Genomic DNA, 18,107 nt, shown 5'->3' with positions numbered 1-18,107 from the left:
GGACCCGGGGCACTGATCGCGGCCGGTTTCGTGGCAAAGCTGTCGCGGGGGGAAGGGATCGGGAGATGCTAACGAGATACATCCCGGCAAGGTGATTAGGGTCCTCGTGTTGTGCTGTTCCGTGCTTCTGATACCGGGATTTCGGCAACGGCTGACTCCCGGCTGGCTGCGGGAGAGGCTGGGCAGCGGTCCGGGATGCAGCAGGGCACCAGCCTTCATCTGGGTTGTGCATTAAGGCACACGCCGTGTGTGGTGCTTACAAACCGGGCGGTGTGTAATTTGCACACCTGCCGAGGCGCTTCCTACATGAAAGCCGCGGAGAAGCTGGCTGGTGCAGGGGGCTTGCTGCAGCGAAGGCTGCGAAGAGCAATGCCGTGCGGATACCCTCTTACTGCAGTAAACTGCAACATGCCGCAGCAAATGTCATCTCCCGTGCCGCCCGTTTGCCGCCGTGCCGGAGCTGATGCATCGCATCTAGTATAAAAATCCCGGCATGTGCAGGTTGCAAATGCGGATAATAACACGAGTTTCTCTCTGTCGCTGTTACTACCTCTGTAGTTGTTGCTTTGATGATGCGCCATACTTTCCAAGACTGTTTCAGAGGTCTCTGAAAATGCCGTTTTAAACTCTCTCATACAACTAAAGACAAAAAATCACACGCTGAGAATATATCCAGATAATGTTTTGCAATACTGTGTTTGCCCGTGTTACTGGGGAAAAAGTTAGGGTTGATTCGTGATGAAACTCATACTCTTCTCATGGATCTTTGATGTGAGCACATAAATGAGAGGAACATTTCCAAAACTTTACAGAAGTAATGAAAATCTCTGTGTAAACATCGGAATAACACTGAAATGTTACTGCTTTATATGACTGCCATAAAACTATATAGAAAAGCATATGTGCAATTTAAACTACAAAATATGCAAGCTGGAAGGACAGAGAGGGAAATGTATCTGTGGTAGCTTAAATAAGAACAGGAAAAACGATCTCTAGAATACTAAAATTCATTTATCACTGAGCTAATAACAATGTAACACTTTACTGTACCCTTAAGGTTAGGGAAATCCATTTTCGTTGAAAGATTCTCTTGATACCAGCTTGGGTGGGGGACTAAGTAAAGAAAGAAAAAAAAAAAAAGTTGGCTTTTAGGTCTTATAATATTTTATTCCAGGAAATCATTTCATACTATACGCCAACACAGTGAGCCAAAATAGTCTGTCCTATTACTTAGTAAAATGGAAAGTTGCTACATTGCAGCCTTTGATTTAAAGCTTTCCCTCACCGCCTAGGAACTGACAAATGCTGTAAGGCTGTGTTGCATCACGTGGTGCAGTATTAAAATCTTTCCTAACACCGCAGTACACTGCAGTAAAATGGTTTTAATGCAGATTACCTGGAGATTATTCAGATGGTTCGTGTTACCTCACTGTAACATGAAGGGAATCAGTGTGATCCTCCCGGCAAGGCGCTGCCCTGCTGCAGTGCTTCATTGCAGCGTATTGCAGGAGCAGGAAACTTTTCGACACCTTTTGCTCTGCGCTGATTTGTTTCAGAATGGGATGGTAGAGGAAATGTGGCACAGCAGTGACTGCACGGTAAATTGCAGAGAACTGAGAGGGAACAGTTATTTTCACATTGTTCTTGGGTAGCGGTGCATAGAAAACATTTGACAGACAAATCTCTCGTGTTAGCTTGTTAGTTTAAGGTTTATAGCTTTTCCCTTCTAAGACTTGGAGCTCATTGGTGTCTTGAGGATAATGTTTTGCCAAAAGGCTGTAATAGATTTCACGACAACCGCTTAATTTTTTTTCAAATGCAAGAGAGAGTACAGTTTAGTACAAGAAATGCTGACATGCATGATTTTTCAGAGAGCTGCTGCTCCAGGCATCTGAGTCAACTGTCTCACATGTATACCAAACTGCTGCTGTGGCTTTCTTTATATTCATCACTGCTCTGTGTTTGTTAAATACTGCAGGGTTTGGTAGCGTGGTTAAAATATTACTTCTGTGGTGAATAAAGTTTAAGTTGCTGAAGTTATTTCACATTAAAAATAAGCAAACTATATGTGAGTAGATTCCCACCCACCCACAAATAGTAATAAAGAGAAATTAAAAGAAGCTTTTGTATGTATTGCACTTTTAATATAAGCTTCTTTACAGAATGTTTTTCAGGGAACTTTTCATAAATCTGAAGGATGATAAACAGAGAAGAGAAAAGGAATGAAGAGAGAAGGTTAAAACAAAACCTCTCAGCTGAGATTTGACCTCAGAAGGAGAATCCCGGAGGTGAAGCTATTTCAGAGAAGAGGAAGTAAAAGAAGGTAACAAAGTCTTGAGACTAACTGTGACAAAGTGTGTGGAATGGCAAGGCGGGTCAGAAAAGAGATGTAAGTTGTTGAGAGGCTGAAGCAAGTCCAAAAGGGTTTTATAAGCTAAGAAGGCAGCCTTCGACCCTGAAATAAACAAGGGGTACTGCTGCTGTTTCAGAGTACGCATGGTGGGGCTGCACTTCTGCAGAGATGTGAGCAGGTGGGAGGCAGCGTCCTGCGGATGCATGTTTTGATGGGGATCACAGGGAAACAGAACAGCGACAAAGTCACAGGCATAGCCGAAGTTTTCGGCAGGAGGCTTGGAAGCAGCCTTTTACTTGAGCAATGCTGAGGGAGGAGGTGGCGGTAAGTACTTGGGCAGAGGGATGAAAAAGGAAAGTTCTGCTTCAGACACGCCACAGAAAAGAGGCGACCAGCAAACGTTGGCAGTGGAAAGGGACAGGACAGGACAGGAGGCTGTTTCTCTGGCTGCAGTCACTCCTGAATGCAGTTGTTTACCTATTTTCCCAAATTGCGTGAGGGAGGGGAACAGCACGGAAATTATGTCAGACTTCTGCAGTTTAATGGAAGAGTTGAGCAGGGAATGTGTTGTAGCAGCAGCGGTCTTCCTGCAGGGAGACAAGGCAGCACTGACCTAAAATATTCCTTCAGGCAGTCTGTCATGGTAACCTGTTCTGACTTAGCAGCCTTGCCCAGCACGGCTGAAGGCAGAGATACTTTCTGCCCATACTCTTGCCCTGTATGCAGAATTGCAGTACAATCTATGGACTAGTGCATATTCCTTGATAATTTACGTGAGGTTCAGCAACTCTTTTCAAAAGCAACTAAAAATCCTAGCTGAGTACCATGGGTTAGGCTGAAAGGATAAAAAAAAAAAACGGCGAAAGGAAAATATGATGGTATTTGGAGTGGAGAAACCATGTCTGCAGAGATCTGCTGACCTCCCCCAATGTAAGTTGTGGGATTCAAGGGCACTCAGCAACTCTCAGAAGGCACCTCTCTGCTCCTACAGATTCAGGCCTTGTGGACCTCATTTTGCAATTGTAAGACCCCCTGTATCAATGAGCTGAAAAAAAAAAAGGTCACATGCTAGATTTGGTGATGTGGACATAAGAATAGGAGATGATACGTGATATGATTTCAGAAGAGCAGCTGAGTAAGTGAAAGAGTAAGATCACTTCCTTTCACTGGTATGTAGGTATGCTTTAAGGACTGTGTTTCTACTAATTAATTATAATTAAGTAAAATATTCTGCTTAAATGACTACTTAAATGGTTAGAAGGATTCTCTAATCATCTAATGCTTCTTAACAATTTTTTTTTCTAATCAAAGAGGAACCAAAGTAAACAGAGTAAAAACCAAAGAAGCAAGCAAAGTAAATACAGAAAATATTGTAGTATCTGAGTATTATCAACTTCATTCAATGAAATAATTGACTTTCCCCCTCAATATTTGACTTCACGGGTTACACGCTGTCCTCAGTGTGCTCTCTAGCAGTTTAAGCATGATGTATGAGATGATGTTGTGGGAGTTTCTGGTAGATGATTAATCTTATAAAACACATTCTTCAGCTGAAAGAATAACAATTTCCAGCTTGATATAGGCATCACATTTCAAAAAAAATCTGTAATGTGAAATTATATGTTCTGAATTCAGCAGGGTTATTGCAAATTTTTGTTCTGCAAAACTTGTTAAATTGTTTGCTCCATACAGTGCTTTGTATGTTTGGAAGGCACACTAGCATTAGTTAATTCTCACAATATCCTTGAAATTAGGAAAATATGTATTATTATTTCAGATCCTTTGAAAAGAGAAGCTAAACTATAAAGGTTGTTTGATTTACCCAAGACCAAACTGTGTGATTCCAGTGCTGCAGACTAGACCCCTCCATGACTGGAATGTTTTACCATCTGCAGGTGTCTTAGCTGACCACGTAAAACCAAATTCTGCCTGCTTTATATATGTGGCAGTAATTGTCCTTATTTTGCTGGTTCATCAACTCACACAACTTGCATGTTTTGATTCCCTCTGTTTATTAGACTGAATGTAAATCGAATGGAGCATGAGCCGTGCAGTTGTGCACTCACGGCTTACAATGTTGCTGGAAAAATGCTGGCAGGAATTCTGTGGGCATAAATTGACTTTGCAGACAGAGAGGCTGATCTTGAGCCTAGATCGAAATATACTGCTAAAGCTCCTATGGCTTTTTTTTTTTTTTTTTTTTTATTACAGCAGTGATATGCCCCTTTGTCCTTGGTTAAAATTTGCTCTGTACTCATTTTTGGCAGTGTTTAATCTAGCAGTTGTCAATCTGAATGTGGCCTTGCATCCCAGAGGGAATTGCACTTCATTAGTATTTTATGTGTGTAATTGGAAGTTGCTTAAGGATTGTTTCAGACCAATACACAACACTGGTCGTTCAGCTTTTATATTAATTTATAAAGTTACGTTGAACTACATACACTGAAAAGACATTTAATTTTACAGGAGGGGGGAAAAAAATAGCTCTAATAAGGTTTGAGGTTGTTATCCTTGCAGGGAAGATGCCTTTCTGTCAATTCTCCTAAGTGCACACAGAACTACTCTTAGTTGCAGTAATATTCCCTGGAGTAAGAGGACAACGTCTATGTCTCTTGTTCTAGCTCATGACCTTTAATAGTAATGCAGATTTTTTTTTTTTTTAACTGGAGATCATCAAGTTCATTCCCTCCTACCAACATGCCACAAAACCAGAGCAACTGAGGAAGAGCTTTGGAGTAAAAGAGCAGGCACTTGGAGTATTAACCAGGCATGACTTCTAATCTATCATCGCTCACCTATGACAGCCAATAAAGACATCTAAGTAGAGACAGTTAAGATGCTGCTAGATTATTAAATACTGACCAGAGCTCAAGCCTGGAATTTCCTAGCTGGTATTTCACTTCTATGCTCTTAGAGTTGAAGGGAGAATGTCACCGATAGTAATGCTTTGGGGCAGCACAGCTTATCTGAAGATATAAGATAGCTTATGCCACCTTATAAAAAGAGTAAGATGCCTCCTTTTATAAACTCTCACATGAGTATATATATTATAACAAACCCCCATCAGTGAGTTTGTTTGAACAAGTCCAATTTGAAAGTACAGTATTTGCATATGGAAAGTATGTCTGATATTTTTTCAGCCTTTTCCTAAAAGGTTGTTTGGCTGCTTGGGCTGTTAACATAGAGCAAGTGCACAGGCTTTGTACCTCAGCACAGATTTGCGCGTGGTCAAACTTTCCCTGACGATGTTGCCTTCCCATAAACATCTTTAGACAACATAAGTGAATACGTCACTGTTCTTTAACCTTTACAATTTGGAAGCTGTTAAGATGTGTTGTGTTGAATTACCCAAGCCAGATCAGAATGAGTACAGCCAAGAGTTGGACTCTACAGAGCCATGCTGACTTGTTTCTCCTCCCAGGCTACTTACTGCTTCTAAGAGTTTGGATATATGAACCTGCATGGAAAGAGCTTTTATGTGACTATACAAATTCCTGTAGCTTAGGTATCTCATCCAGTTCAATAAATAAACTTATTTTTGTTGATCTGTATATTAATACCTTTTGTGGAGCATGGCATTTGCGAATAAGCAAATCAAAGTGGCTGTTAGTTTTCCATCTGTCAGCTGTGAAATAGCTATTTAATAAAGATACTGATCTGTGATGTAGAATTAATATAACTTCCTGCATCTTGTTGCCTTTATGGGGATCTTTCACTGAGTGTGGGATTAAAATACAGATAAATAAATGTATGTGGTTTATAGGCATGTGAGGTATCTAAGCTCCTTTTCAAACTCAGTTCAGTCATTGGGGCCCAGAGAACAATTCGCTTCCCTAAATTTGTGTGTTTAGTGCTATTTGATGTGCCTGGAGTTAGTAACCATCCTCACGAGCCTGGAAGAGGGTCTAGGCCCTATGTGAGATATGTGCCCATTAGAAGAGGCAGTTGGAGGCCAGGCGTAATAATTTATGGTATCTAAGATTGCACCATGCATTTACTTTTAGGCAACTGAATTGAGCCCTAAAGCATTTGAAATGAACTGAATTGCTCTCCAGGGAGCTTTAATTGTGTTCAGTAGGGGCTTGACACTCATGACTGTTGGAGTTGCTCAAGGCTGAGACATCTCCAAAGGGACGGCAGTTGTGATAAAAGACCTGTGGGAGATTTGCACTTCTGGCGTAGCAGCTGAAGGCCAAGCAGAATACTAGAGGACACTGGCACTAGACACCTATGTTTAGGAAGCCAAATTGATCCCTAGATCTCCAGTGATTACAGTGATAACTTAGATAACTGGTGCACCAGAGATACCTAAATGTAAGCATCTTAATCTAGAACTGAATCCTGTCCTGAAAGCCCAGTAATGATGCCAGATTGCTATCTTGAAATTTATTAAAACAAACCCCATGTTTCACTGTTAGTTGAATAAATTATTAGTTAGAACAGAAGTTTAGTACTTCTAGACATACTAAATGCACCTGCTTAATAAATTCATCCTTTCCTATCACTCAGTATTACAAATAAAATTAATGGTTTGATGCAAAAACCAGAGCTTTTCCAATAAATTTCTTCAAGCTTTTGATTTAAGCCACAGTCCTACAAAGGGCTTTGGCATATTTAGGTATTAATGTTATTTTATAGAACTTCTAGGTTGCTAAAACTCACAGCATGAAGGGCACTACTGTGAAAAATAATGGCTTCATGAATTTCTTGGGCCACTAAAATGGATTTTAGCGTGTGGGACAAGGTATGGGCCAAATTCTGCATATAATCCTGTGGATTGTAAACGCTGCTGAAGCTTTGAAGTCACCAAGACAATCTGCATAAGTAAGGCCAGAAGATGTTGCTTTACCATTAATAGCATCACTTCTTGGAAAAGTATCTCAGATTATTTCATAGCTAGTCACACCAGGATAGCGATCTACAGTCAGGAAGTGAGCTGTTAGATATCAGTAATAAAAATCATGTAGTTTTATCCTTCCTGTGGAAGACAAGTGGGATCATTTCTGTGCATTTATAGTCTTGAAAGTTGCAGTAATGTTCTGATACATGCTCCCTCAGATTTCCAGCTGAATTTGGAATACAGTGATACTGATGATTCTGGAAAATCTGTACTCTGTACTCTGTATTTCTCAGCTGAGAGCAGCAGATTTGTGCTTTTAAGTCATATTTTCCTATAAAATGACTAAGATATCACACTGTAAATCTTTTGAGGGGTAACAACACTTCTGCATTCTTCCGACAGTGCCTAATTCCACTGAAATAATTAGTAAATCTTACACTGGTTTCAGGGGAATAAGATTAGAACCCACAACAGGGCATGTAACGTGTTTAAATATAGTCATGTTTTCCGGAGAACTGGAAATTTTGAGACTTCATTGTAGCCCAAGAGTTTTACACCAACATTGTGTTTAATGTCCTGACATGTTTAATGTCCTGACAAGTTCAATGTAAAATCCCATAGGCAAAGTAACACAAACCAAATCTGTGACTACCGCTCATTATGCTGAATTGGAAATAAATAGTTTGAGTGAGATAGATGAATTTCTAGCTCAGTAAAGGCGGGCTTTTTTTCCAAGGAAAACTGGGATCATTGAAGGCTGAACTTAGAGGCTAGACAATATAAAATGTTAGTACTTTATCATGGATCTGTGTTATGGTACAGTTTCTTGGTTTGCTGAAATCGGTGGCAAAGCCCTATTTTAAGCCGTGGCAGAATCAGACCCATCGAGTGGCCCTACAATCTCGTATTCTAAATTTGTAATACTCTACACTACGTTTACTGAAAGGAAAGAGAAATTATGATCTCAGCATGCCATCTGCCAACTCTCTGGCTGAATGGAACAGACTATGTCAGTCAAAGGGTGAGAGATGTCTTTAAATGACTTTTGTGGGGGTTTTTTTTGTTCTGGCTTTTTGGGTTGCTTAGTAACAATATTCTGTGTGCAAATTTGTAGCATCTGTGCAGAATGTGAGGTGTTAACATGTTTGTAAAAATTAAGAGTCAAATTAATGTTTCCTCTGCAGAGCTTTAAAATTAAAAGGCTCCTTTTTTTCTCCCCTTCTACAAATTACCTGCTTTTAGAAAAAGTAAAGACAGATTTGTGTCTTAGACCACGTAAACATAAATTTGCATTTTAGTACTTCTTAAATAAGTAGCTAGTATTTTCAAATGGAGAATATAGCAGAAGTAACTTGCAAAACATAAGTGGCTTTCAAAGGTCATATAATTCTGTCTGTGGTTAGTAGCTGCACACAGGGTTATGTCTGTGCATGATTATATATCTTCCAATTAAACCACTGAACACAGCACTCAGTGTCAGAAATCTTACTTGATGACTTGCAGAACTATGTAAGAAAGATTTAAAACAGAGAACCAAATACACTTTAATAGACCTCATCCTCTTGGCTCCCTATAGCAGAAGGTCTATTGGAATCTATCCTACGGCTTCAAAAATAGAAAAAGCTAATATAGGATGGGTTGGACCGAGCCAGCTTCTATAAGGAGACATACCTACTCCTGTATAGTCACTGAATAGTCAGCAAAGAGAAATAGGCTCTCCCAAACAGTAAGTTATCCACTCTCTTTTAGATGTGTGTCTTAGGGTGAGATGAATCACCTCTCTCTCTGTGGTGACTGAGCCAAACATGGCTAGACAACCTCTCACTTTTAAGGCAGTAAAAGTTTGGTAAGATTAATCCCGCTCCCCAAGGTTTTTTTTTTTCCTGATGATACAGTGTATTTTGCCTTTGATCTGTTTTGGCAAATAAAACGTTTTAGAGGGAGGCATCTGCAGCAGTTCTGACTCAGACAATGTTCACATTGACTCCAGTGGGAGAACAGGGTGAGAAAACACTGCAGGACTTCTCTTCCAGTAAGTGAAGTATTTTACTGTTCCTTTTCCTCATTAGAGACATTTTGTTCTACCTTTCCATTCCCTTTAATCACTGGCTAGCGATGATGCCAGCAGACAGGTATTATCCCCAGGACCCATGGATTGTCACAATAAATTCTGTGAAAAGACGTAGTTTGATTTAATGTCTACTGCAGGAGCTGAAGCCATAGCTCCATAACAGAAAAATACTAACAATCAACTATTGCACTCTGTTCCTTTTATTTGGCAGTGTAATAGTTTTGTCATTTTATCTGTAATGCAAGCAGCTGAGCTGATGCCCAGCAGAACTGCAGCAGAGGAGAAGGGACCTGGCCATTCTCCGTTGTTGCCCCACAACTGCTTTCCTGCCTTGGTCCCTTCAAAAGCAGCAGGAGCAACAGGACTGAGCACAAGCCTCAGAAAGCTGCCGGGAGGCTTTCAGACTCCTGCCAGGAGCTAAAGGAATGGATCAACCGCATCCCTCCTCCCATGACTATTTGTGAAATCCATTCCTTATTTCTCTCAGCATCCTATGTGGCTTATATTTTAACTTGGCAGCTGTTAAGACTCTTGGTGAAATAAGTTTAGCTGTTTACTAGTACACCCTCCCACCACAGGCAAGATTTTTCACAGCTCAGAAGAGCTTTATAGATGATGTAGACAAATTGCTGAGCTCCAAGTCCTGCCATGACCATGGTAGAAATTGTCCCTAGCTTTGAGTGGCGGGATGGATTTTCGTGGATCCAGGTGCTTGTCAGGTGTAAAGACTGTGTGAGGGATCTCGCGAGCCATGTGCTTCACAGAGTCTACCAGTGGCACCAGGCTGCTGTCATGGGCTCCGAACATCCAGAAGTCCACGTGTCCATTGACTTCATTAAGCTGTATAACACATACGCAAGTCTGATACCTTCCAAAAGCTGTTGGACTTGCTACCGATGTGCTTGGTTGGCACAGTGTGTATGTGAATAGCCCCAGTGCCGTGGGGAATCATCGCTTACCCTCCACGCTGTGAACAGCCTGTGTATTCGGTGCATCCCTGGAAATCCCGGGCTGGCTTGCTAACCCTGTACAAGCGCAGACCACAAGCATGTCCCATGGCTCAGAGAATATTTGTCTCAATACAAAATGAGAGGCAACATACAAACTGAGGACTACAGGGAAACATTTAAAAAAATATAGAAGTCAGTCAATCAGCTGTTAATCTTAGCACACTGGCAGTTCTAACTTTTTTGCAATTCTGCTGACCTTATATGGGCTTTTAGGAGGGTGATGAAGTAGCTTGCAGCTGCCAAGGGCCAAGGAGGAGAAAGCTCAAAGTACTTCATTTGAGAATCAAAGAACTCAATGATGGGGATTGTCCTGGGTTGATCAGGGGTAGAAGTTAACATCTTTGTGCCAAATGAGAAATGTTAAGCTGACTGGTGTACATACTCAAAAGCAGTTCGAGAAAGAAGGAAAAACACTGATGGTCAACGTGATTGCATGCACGGGCTGTTTTAAATTGTTGAATGATCCCTTTCTGTGGTGTGAGGATCCACTCGGCATGGATCAGTGGCAGAATGAGGCCTCCAGTGATTCATGCTAGGCATAGACATTCAGGCAGCTTCCTCTCCAGAATTTACATGTGATGAATGTTGCCCGGTCTTTCTAACTTGCTTTAAAGAAAATTAATGTGAATTCTTGCAAACACAGTCTCCTTTCTTCAGCAGGGCAGTACTTAACAAGCCTACTGTTATCACACTCAACACATTCTGCATAAAAGCATGATTTAATACACTTTTTAATGGCGATTTCTTATGCCGCTTGCCTCATTGTATCAGTAAACATGTTGACAAGAGCACAACTGTCTTTCACAAATTAACAAGTTCACCCCTGTGTGAAAAAACAGCTTTTCGAGGCGTAGTACAGACGTGGTGAATAGTGGTGAGCTGGGCTTCTGCAAAAAAATTGACATTGCTTCTCAGAGCACTGCAGCCAGATTTTCTCACTTTGACATAATAGCTCTGCGTAATTCTCCTTTCCTAGCTCTGAGTTACCTTTTTGACAGCCTCTGCATGAGGCGCTAGATTTGCTTCTGACTGATTGAGGCCAAGTAAATCGCAAATCATGCTGTCACATCTGGGAATTCATGAGTTTGCAGCTCTGTAAAATTACTTCACCTCTATGAACTGACAGGCCAAACCGTATGTTTGTTGGAACGAAGACCGTGGCTTGACAAAATCAGATTTTCTATTTATTGGTTTTATCTGATTTAATAATTTTAAAGTATAAAATATCTTCTCTGGGTATAATGGAAGCACTTAAATGAACCGGTTACACTTCCAGTAGAGTTTAATAATGTATGTTACATTTCACACATTCATGTAAGGCGTATCAGATTAATTAGAAAAATAAAGCACAAAGTATGACTTGCTCCCTTCTCCCAGTGTGGAACTTCAGTGCTTTAAAAAGCCCAGAAATGGTCCTTTGCTTTACAAATATTGTTTTATGTAAGCAAAGGATTTAGCTGTATATTTGGGTCTGGGTTCTCCTTGTTGCTGTTATTCTTCATGAAGCAGCCCAGCTCTTCCAGTCCTCAGCCTGTCATTTCTTTTGTACATCAAGTTTTCCACTGCCAGAATATGTCATACCTCATCCAGTCAGTTGTCCTGGGTTGTTCTGGGTTGTTTTTTCGTGTCTGCAATTGTACGTCTTGCTGCCCATGAGATGATTAATACAGCCCTGGAAGTCATACATCCCTTTTAATAGCATGTAGAACTACTACCTTCCCTCGTTCTAGGAAAAGTTATCACACCTGTATTTTTTAGCCAGAGGCTGGACTGAAAACTTTTGTTGGGGCATATGCAGTAGTAATAGAGATCCTGGGCAGGAGATAGATTAGGCATGCTAGTAATATGGAAGCAAGGGCTCTTGTGAGTGAAAGCTGTTTTCTGTGCATAATTTTGGAGGCAGCTGTCTGATGTACTTGTATTGAGCAGAGCAGCTTCCATCTTTCAGGGGAGATACAACACGCTGCTTGGCTAGTTTTCACTTCCTTATCCAGGATATTTTCATACAAGGTAATTACCAAAATCCAGGAACAGGAGGGTGGTTTGGGGCTTTTTAAAGTATTCTTCTAACATTCCTGTGGCATGACATGGAAACAGCTATTTTTCCTATGACGTCCTGCAGGCGGTGTCTGTGTGACAAGAAAACCACTTAACAATGAAAAAATTCACACTGTTTGATTTTGTAAATGATAATTCACTGCAAATTGGAGAGACTTCATGGATACAGGACCTTCCCAACGATGACAATGAACTAGAAAGACTTCTGAAACCAAATGAGCACGTGCTAGTAAACTGGCCTGTAGGAGAAAGAAAGACAGAAAAGCACCTGGTGAAAGTAGTGTACATGAGTGGTGAGTGCAGTTACAGAGCATTTGTCTGATATGAAATTTTAATCTAGTTGTAAGGCATTGCTACCTGATTTTCTGGGCTTTGGCCTTTTTTTCCCATCACTTCAGATGACCCCCAAGAGCTGGTGGAAATGATGCAAAAGATATTACGAGCGGATGAAATTACAAAAATACAAGTCCTTGGAAAAGGCAAGAGGAAGAGGATAGAAATGATATTCTCAGAGAGTGAAGACAGTGACCTGGATAAAGAACAGGTGAGTTTCTGTCTTCATGTGCCTGATATTGGTAGGCCCGTAATGGAATGAAATAGACTGTAACTATTAATTCTTCACAATATAATACACAAAATATGTATAGTAAAGGTAGGAATACAGACAGTCTTCGTGTGGTACCTCAGCACGATAACCTGTCAGAGTAATTAGTTAGGCCAATAGATTTTGTCCTTTGCTGTTTAAAGAGAGAAGTGTTATTCAAGACTTGGATGCTCCATCACATTTCTCCCATAAGACAGATGCCTGACCACTGCATAAGGAAGGGAAGGGACCAGGTTTTCTGAGCTTTGTGTAACAAAAAGTTATAAACATATTTTTCAGAAACACTAACCAAGAATGTCGAGCGCACAGTGCATAAAAGTTTATGGTGTACCATGAGCTACTGTAATGAAAGGCTCTACAGGAATGCAAAGGCACTACTATGCTCTTGTTTACAGGGGATGAAGCATATAAAAGATATGAAGATGATGAAGCATATAAAAAGAAAGAAATCATTACAGGCATCTGCTCCTGCCAACATCCTGAGTCAACTTGAAACATCTTTAATTAACAAACAGGTAAACATCTCACCTTCAGCAATTTTAATGTGTTAAGCAAAAGTAAACTGAAATGTATTTGTTTAGGAGGGCATAAGACTTTTGTTTTAGTGAAGTTAATGGTTCTAAAAGTCACTACCTTAGAAAACTGGTGAATGGAGAACAGAGAGAGAAGTACCTAACAGTTATGTATTACCCTGACATTTCATTTTGAATTTTAATATGAATGGTAATATCTATGTTCAGTAACAGCTATTATTAAAATGCACCAAGTCTGTTTATACATTCTGAATAAAAAGAAAATATTCTGATTTAGCCAGATATTTTAATGTTAGTTTTAATGCTTTAATTTTATGTTGTTGTTGTTCTAGATAGCACGTTTTGGTTTTTGTTTTTGTTTTTTTTTTCCAGAGAGAAACATATTCAGGAAGCAACTTTCTGTATAGTGAAAGTAGCAGTGATGATGAAGAGCCTTTATTTCAACTATCCAAGGTAGAACTGTGTGCCAAAATAAAAAGTCTCAAGAGGAAGCTGGCAGACACCATGAGAGAAAACTGCCGCCTAAGGCAGTCCCTGGTGATGCTTCAAGGTAAAGTCAGGGGAAGTGTTTTGATGAAGAGGAAAGCCTGAAGGTCATGAAAAGCTTGATTTATAAGAGGCCATTTGGATAGGAATTATGGATGCTCAAGCATCTGACACGATCAAGGCCTACCATTAGCATCAAAGTCTTTGATACATGGCAACATTTAATTCCAGCAGCACTTAGAAAAAACTGTCTTAAATGGAGGCCATGCAATCATAGAGTTAGAAATGGAAAAATCTGTCTAAATCCTGTCAGTCATTCCCGAGAGAACCTTTCTGTATGCTGTGTATAACCACCGGCTAAGCTCAAACACTCCACTGACCAGTCCAACTAATCTTATTTTTTAAGAGTTATTCTTGATCTACTGAAATTTTCTTTATTCTGGAATTATTTCATTTCTAATTACTTTAGTAATTCCTTGTTATTGATAATCTGAGTTAGTTCCAGGTACAACAAATTTAGTCCTTTCCCAGAGGTGAGCCATATTGTTCTTTTATAAATGAATCCTTCATCACTTAGTGATCACCTCTGAAGCCCCTCTTACTTGTCCCTGTCCCTTACTCTGGGGCAGCCAAGACTGAATCCAAAATTTCAAAACATTAGTGAATGAATAAGGTTTAAAGAGGTTTTGCTGCTTCTTGCCAGCTACGTCATACCATCCCTGGACAGCCTAGTATCTCTCTCTTTATTGTTGTATGATTTTGCAAGTGCTTATCAGTTTCATTGCCCACCCGATCCTGTTCCATATGTTTTTCATCTTGGTTTGAATCATTCATCTCCGCTTTTCTGAGTATTATTTTTAAACATTTTGTTAGTGTCCGACAACTTTTCTTACACGTTTGCGTCCATTTGCCTTACATCTTAAGCACTTGTATTAGTCTTCGACAGTATTTTCTAGTAATTCAGTGATTCTGTATCTTGCTGATTCTTCAGCCCTTGCATCCTTTTCACTCTGCTGAACTGATTCTTCTTAATGGACTCAATAAAAGTTTATACTTGAAAATAAATATTACTTGGAGAAAAGGCCACTTAAAAGATATTCTCTATAGATTAAAAAAGAGGGAAAAAAGTCTATGCAGTCTATGTAACTTCTTTGAAGCAAAAAAAAAATCAAATCAGCCATAACATTACTTAGCCCACATTCAATAGCTTTACAGACTTGTAGAGATTTTGAGATAGCAAAAAGCAAAAAGAGAAATAGGCAGCTTGGTGCCACGATGGGCGTAAACTAATGGTTCCTCTTAGTCTTGCAGAGAACCAATCATCTATGCTATTCTAAAAACAGAGGCCAGATCTTCATGGGTGGGGACAGCAGAATGGCAGGAAAAGCTTTGAGAGAATAGGAAAAAAGTATGTTAATGTGTTTTTGCTGATTACTATGACTCTTTTGCAGTACAACGGGAATCTAATTACAAAAATATACATCCTTATGTAATTAGAGTCTGAAAGCTGCAATTACTTTTACCCATCACTTTCCATTTGATTTCAGTGTTGCCACAGGCAGTGACCCATTTTGAGGAACTGGTAGGGATGGCTGAAGCACTGCTCAAAGGGGGAGTGACATCATCTACGTCCAGTCTGCATTCACATGCTGTTTGGAAAGCATCTAACAATCCGTTAGCAGATTCATATGCAGCTGTGCATAGTAACTCCAGCTCACCAATAACTCTGAATATGGAAGATGAGGAGCAACAGACCGAAAAACAGGTCAGTTAAAAGGCAATTTCAGGCATAAAAATTAAAACTTTATACAGTACAAACTTTATTTTTATAGTATAACAAATATAAAAAATATGCATCAGCAAAAATAATTTTATCATCATTCAGTTGATGACGCGATTAATGAGCTCCTTTTGTGCAGAAGGCTCTTTCCATGAGAAACACTAGACTTTTAATTCAGTGTGCTGGTACGCTCTCAAACTTGCTTTGATTTTGGTGGCTTTGCACATCTGTGACTAAGGGCAGAAATGCGGATGCATGAAGAAAATACTGAGATCCGGGGATAAGTTCCAGCCTAATGCTTTGGATGCCAAAGGGGAATGGTAGTGTTTCAGAGATAATCTAAGAAAAATACCAGCAGCCTGTTTAAACTGTTAATAAGTAAATAGAGAATGGTATGTTTCTGCTCTTGTTCCAGACACTGGCCAGCAGTTAAGTAGAAATACATATATATATATACACACACACACACACACACACATGCACTAAGTAAAGATGTTCCCCTATTCTCTGTAATTATAACAGAGCATAACTGAGAAATCTCAGGCACAGGCTGAACATGAAAAATATAAAGACCCAACCAAAAGAATAATTCTAGCTTCTGCATTCACGATTTACATAAACATTCCTATGCACTGAGTCATGCCAGTCAGAGGAAATCTTTCTTGTGTGTTGTCATGGGGTCCTAAAAACCAAAGAAATCTATTAAGAATTATCAAATTATGTTTTGACTGAATATTGCAATACACAAAATTTGACCTAACATCTCCAAAGAAATAAAAAGACCTAATTTTCTAAGCAACCTAGCTTTACTTAATAGAGGTAGCTCAAAATTGCCCATTAGGAGAGTTCAAATACTTAGGCTGTACAACTGCTGTGTGTAGAAGTCACTCTCAAAGCCCAGGACCAGATGTCACAGTTCTTAGGGCATGTCTGCTCGGAGGCAGGAATATTAGCTTGGGCATAGTGCCATGCTCCCGAGGCTGTACAGAATCTACGCCAGAACTGGACCACAGCCAGCCTGCATGGAGTGCAAGCAGAAGGACTTAGCTATGTCTGAACATGTCCTGTCTCCACTAGTGAGTAATAAGGATCGCTCGGTGAAGTGTTTGCTAGGATGAATGGCACTTTTCATTTTCCTTTGCTAGGAACTGTCTGCCCCACACTTGCTTCTGAAAAAAAATCAACCTGTGTGTACAGTTGCAAACATTGAGTGGTATGCGATTTTAGCGTTGATCTCAAGCACACAGTTTGCAGAGATTACTTTTGAAATTGTGGTTTAAAAAAAGAAAACTTAAAAAAAATATTTCAGAGGTAATATTTCTAGAGAACTGCAATAGTTATGCCTATGACCAATTTTGTTTTCCAGTTCAAGATCGAAAAGTGGCAGATTGCACTTTGTAACAAGAGCAAACCTCAAAAGTTTATAAATGACCTGATGCAAGCACTTTATACACATGAATACATGGCTACACACAGCCTGACAGGTGCGAAGTCCTCCTCTTCAAAGGATAAAGCAGCGAAACCAGCTATGAATCAGAATGAAGTTCAAGAAATCATAGGTGATGACTTGTTAACATTACTCAATGTGGCACTGACTTGACAGAGGGCTTTCTCTGAGGGAGGGGCTGTAATGCTTAACAGTTAGTCTGTGCTGTTCCGTATTTCCTTCTTCAGCTACAAACTTTTTTAACCCATCTGTTATAAATACTGTCAGTGAAATGCTAAGTAGTAGTATTTCTATTGTGTGAATTTTGTGGGTTTTACTTAAGTGGCTACTCAGCACAGTGATACTGTATATTTTTTTAGCCTTTGAAAGGTTAATCTACAACAGTCAAACTTGGAGCATGACAATTAACGGTTAAGGGAAGGCAAAGACAGGACACACTGGGATCAAATTTAAAATAATGATGTCTGCTACATTCTGAAGTTAGTGAATGTTATGAATTCTGACATTTTAAATAGCGCTGGAGGCAAAATGAGACAATAAGTATAGAAGACAGGAATAGTGATCAGAGAAGCAAACAAAATTTGTTTTATGCTGAGGTTTAGGGCAAAAAATGTTTGGTGCGTAAGAAAGAGAATCATTTCAGATGGAAGTAGCAGCTTTAAAGAAAACAGTATTTTGTGAGCACATGAAACCTGATTTTTATTGGATTCACACCTATAGCTTAATACTTGAACAACATAGCCTAAATTCCTGTACTAGAATCCCTCGCCCATTGCCATTCCCTCGGACTTCTCTAGTTCTCTCAGTTCCCAGCTTAGCTCCAGTTCCTGTACCTTGGTCCAGTTTTGTTGAAGTTGGCCAGCAGTTTCAAAAGTTACCAGTTGCAGAAACCTCTTTTTCTTAAGGACCTAGCTAGAGAAAAAGG

The 18,107-nt window shown here is 39.9% G+C and overlaps 1 protein-coding gene across 2 annotated transcripts in view; it reads left to right on the top strand.

Annotated features, from left to right (window-relative positions):
- The first annotated feature begins 2,187 nt into the window (after positions 1–2,187).
- The window catches only part of BEND6 (BEN domain containing 6), a 21,642-nt gene continuing 5,722 nt past the window's right edge, over positions 2,188–18,107 (top strand). Inside the window, exons 1-7 of one of the 2 annotated variants that reach the window (XM_009333172.1) lie at positions 2,188–2,323; positions 12,397–12,625; positions 12,731–12,876; positions 13,332–13,451; positions 13,842–14,019; positions 15,503–15,720; positions 17,102–17,294. In XM_009333172.1, coding sequence (XP_009331447.1) covers positions 12,430–12,625; positions 12,731–12,876; positions 13,332–13,451; positions 13,842–14,019; positions 15,503–15,720; positions 17,102–17,294 — 1,051 coding nt within the window. In that variant the 5' untranslated portion in view covers positions 2,188–2,323; positions 12,397–12,429. Of the gene's footprint in view, positions 2,324–9,003; positions 9,040–12,396; positions 12,626–12,730; positions 12,877–13,331; positions 13,452–13,841; positions 14,020–15,502; positions 15,721–17,101; positions 17,295–18,107 lie in introns of those variants that run through there. The other variant, XM_009333173.1, reaches the window with a different exon arrangement.

Source organism: Pygoscelis adeliae, unplaced genomic scaffold, assembly GCF_000699105.1.
Source record: "Pygoscelis adeliae isolate BGI_AS28 unplaced genomic scaffold, ASM69910v1 Scaffold57, whole genome shotgun sequence".
Classification (NCBI taxonomy): domain Eukaryota; kingdom Metazoa; phylum Chordata; class Aves; order Sphenisciformes; family Spheniscidae; genus Pygoscelis; species Pygoscelis adeliae.
Note: the sequence above shows the minus strand (reverse complement) of the source record. Positions and strands in the feature narration are given on the sequence as shown.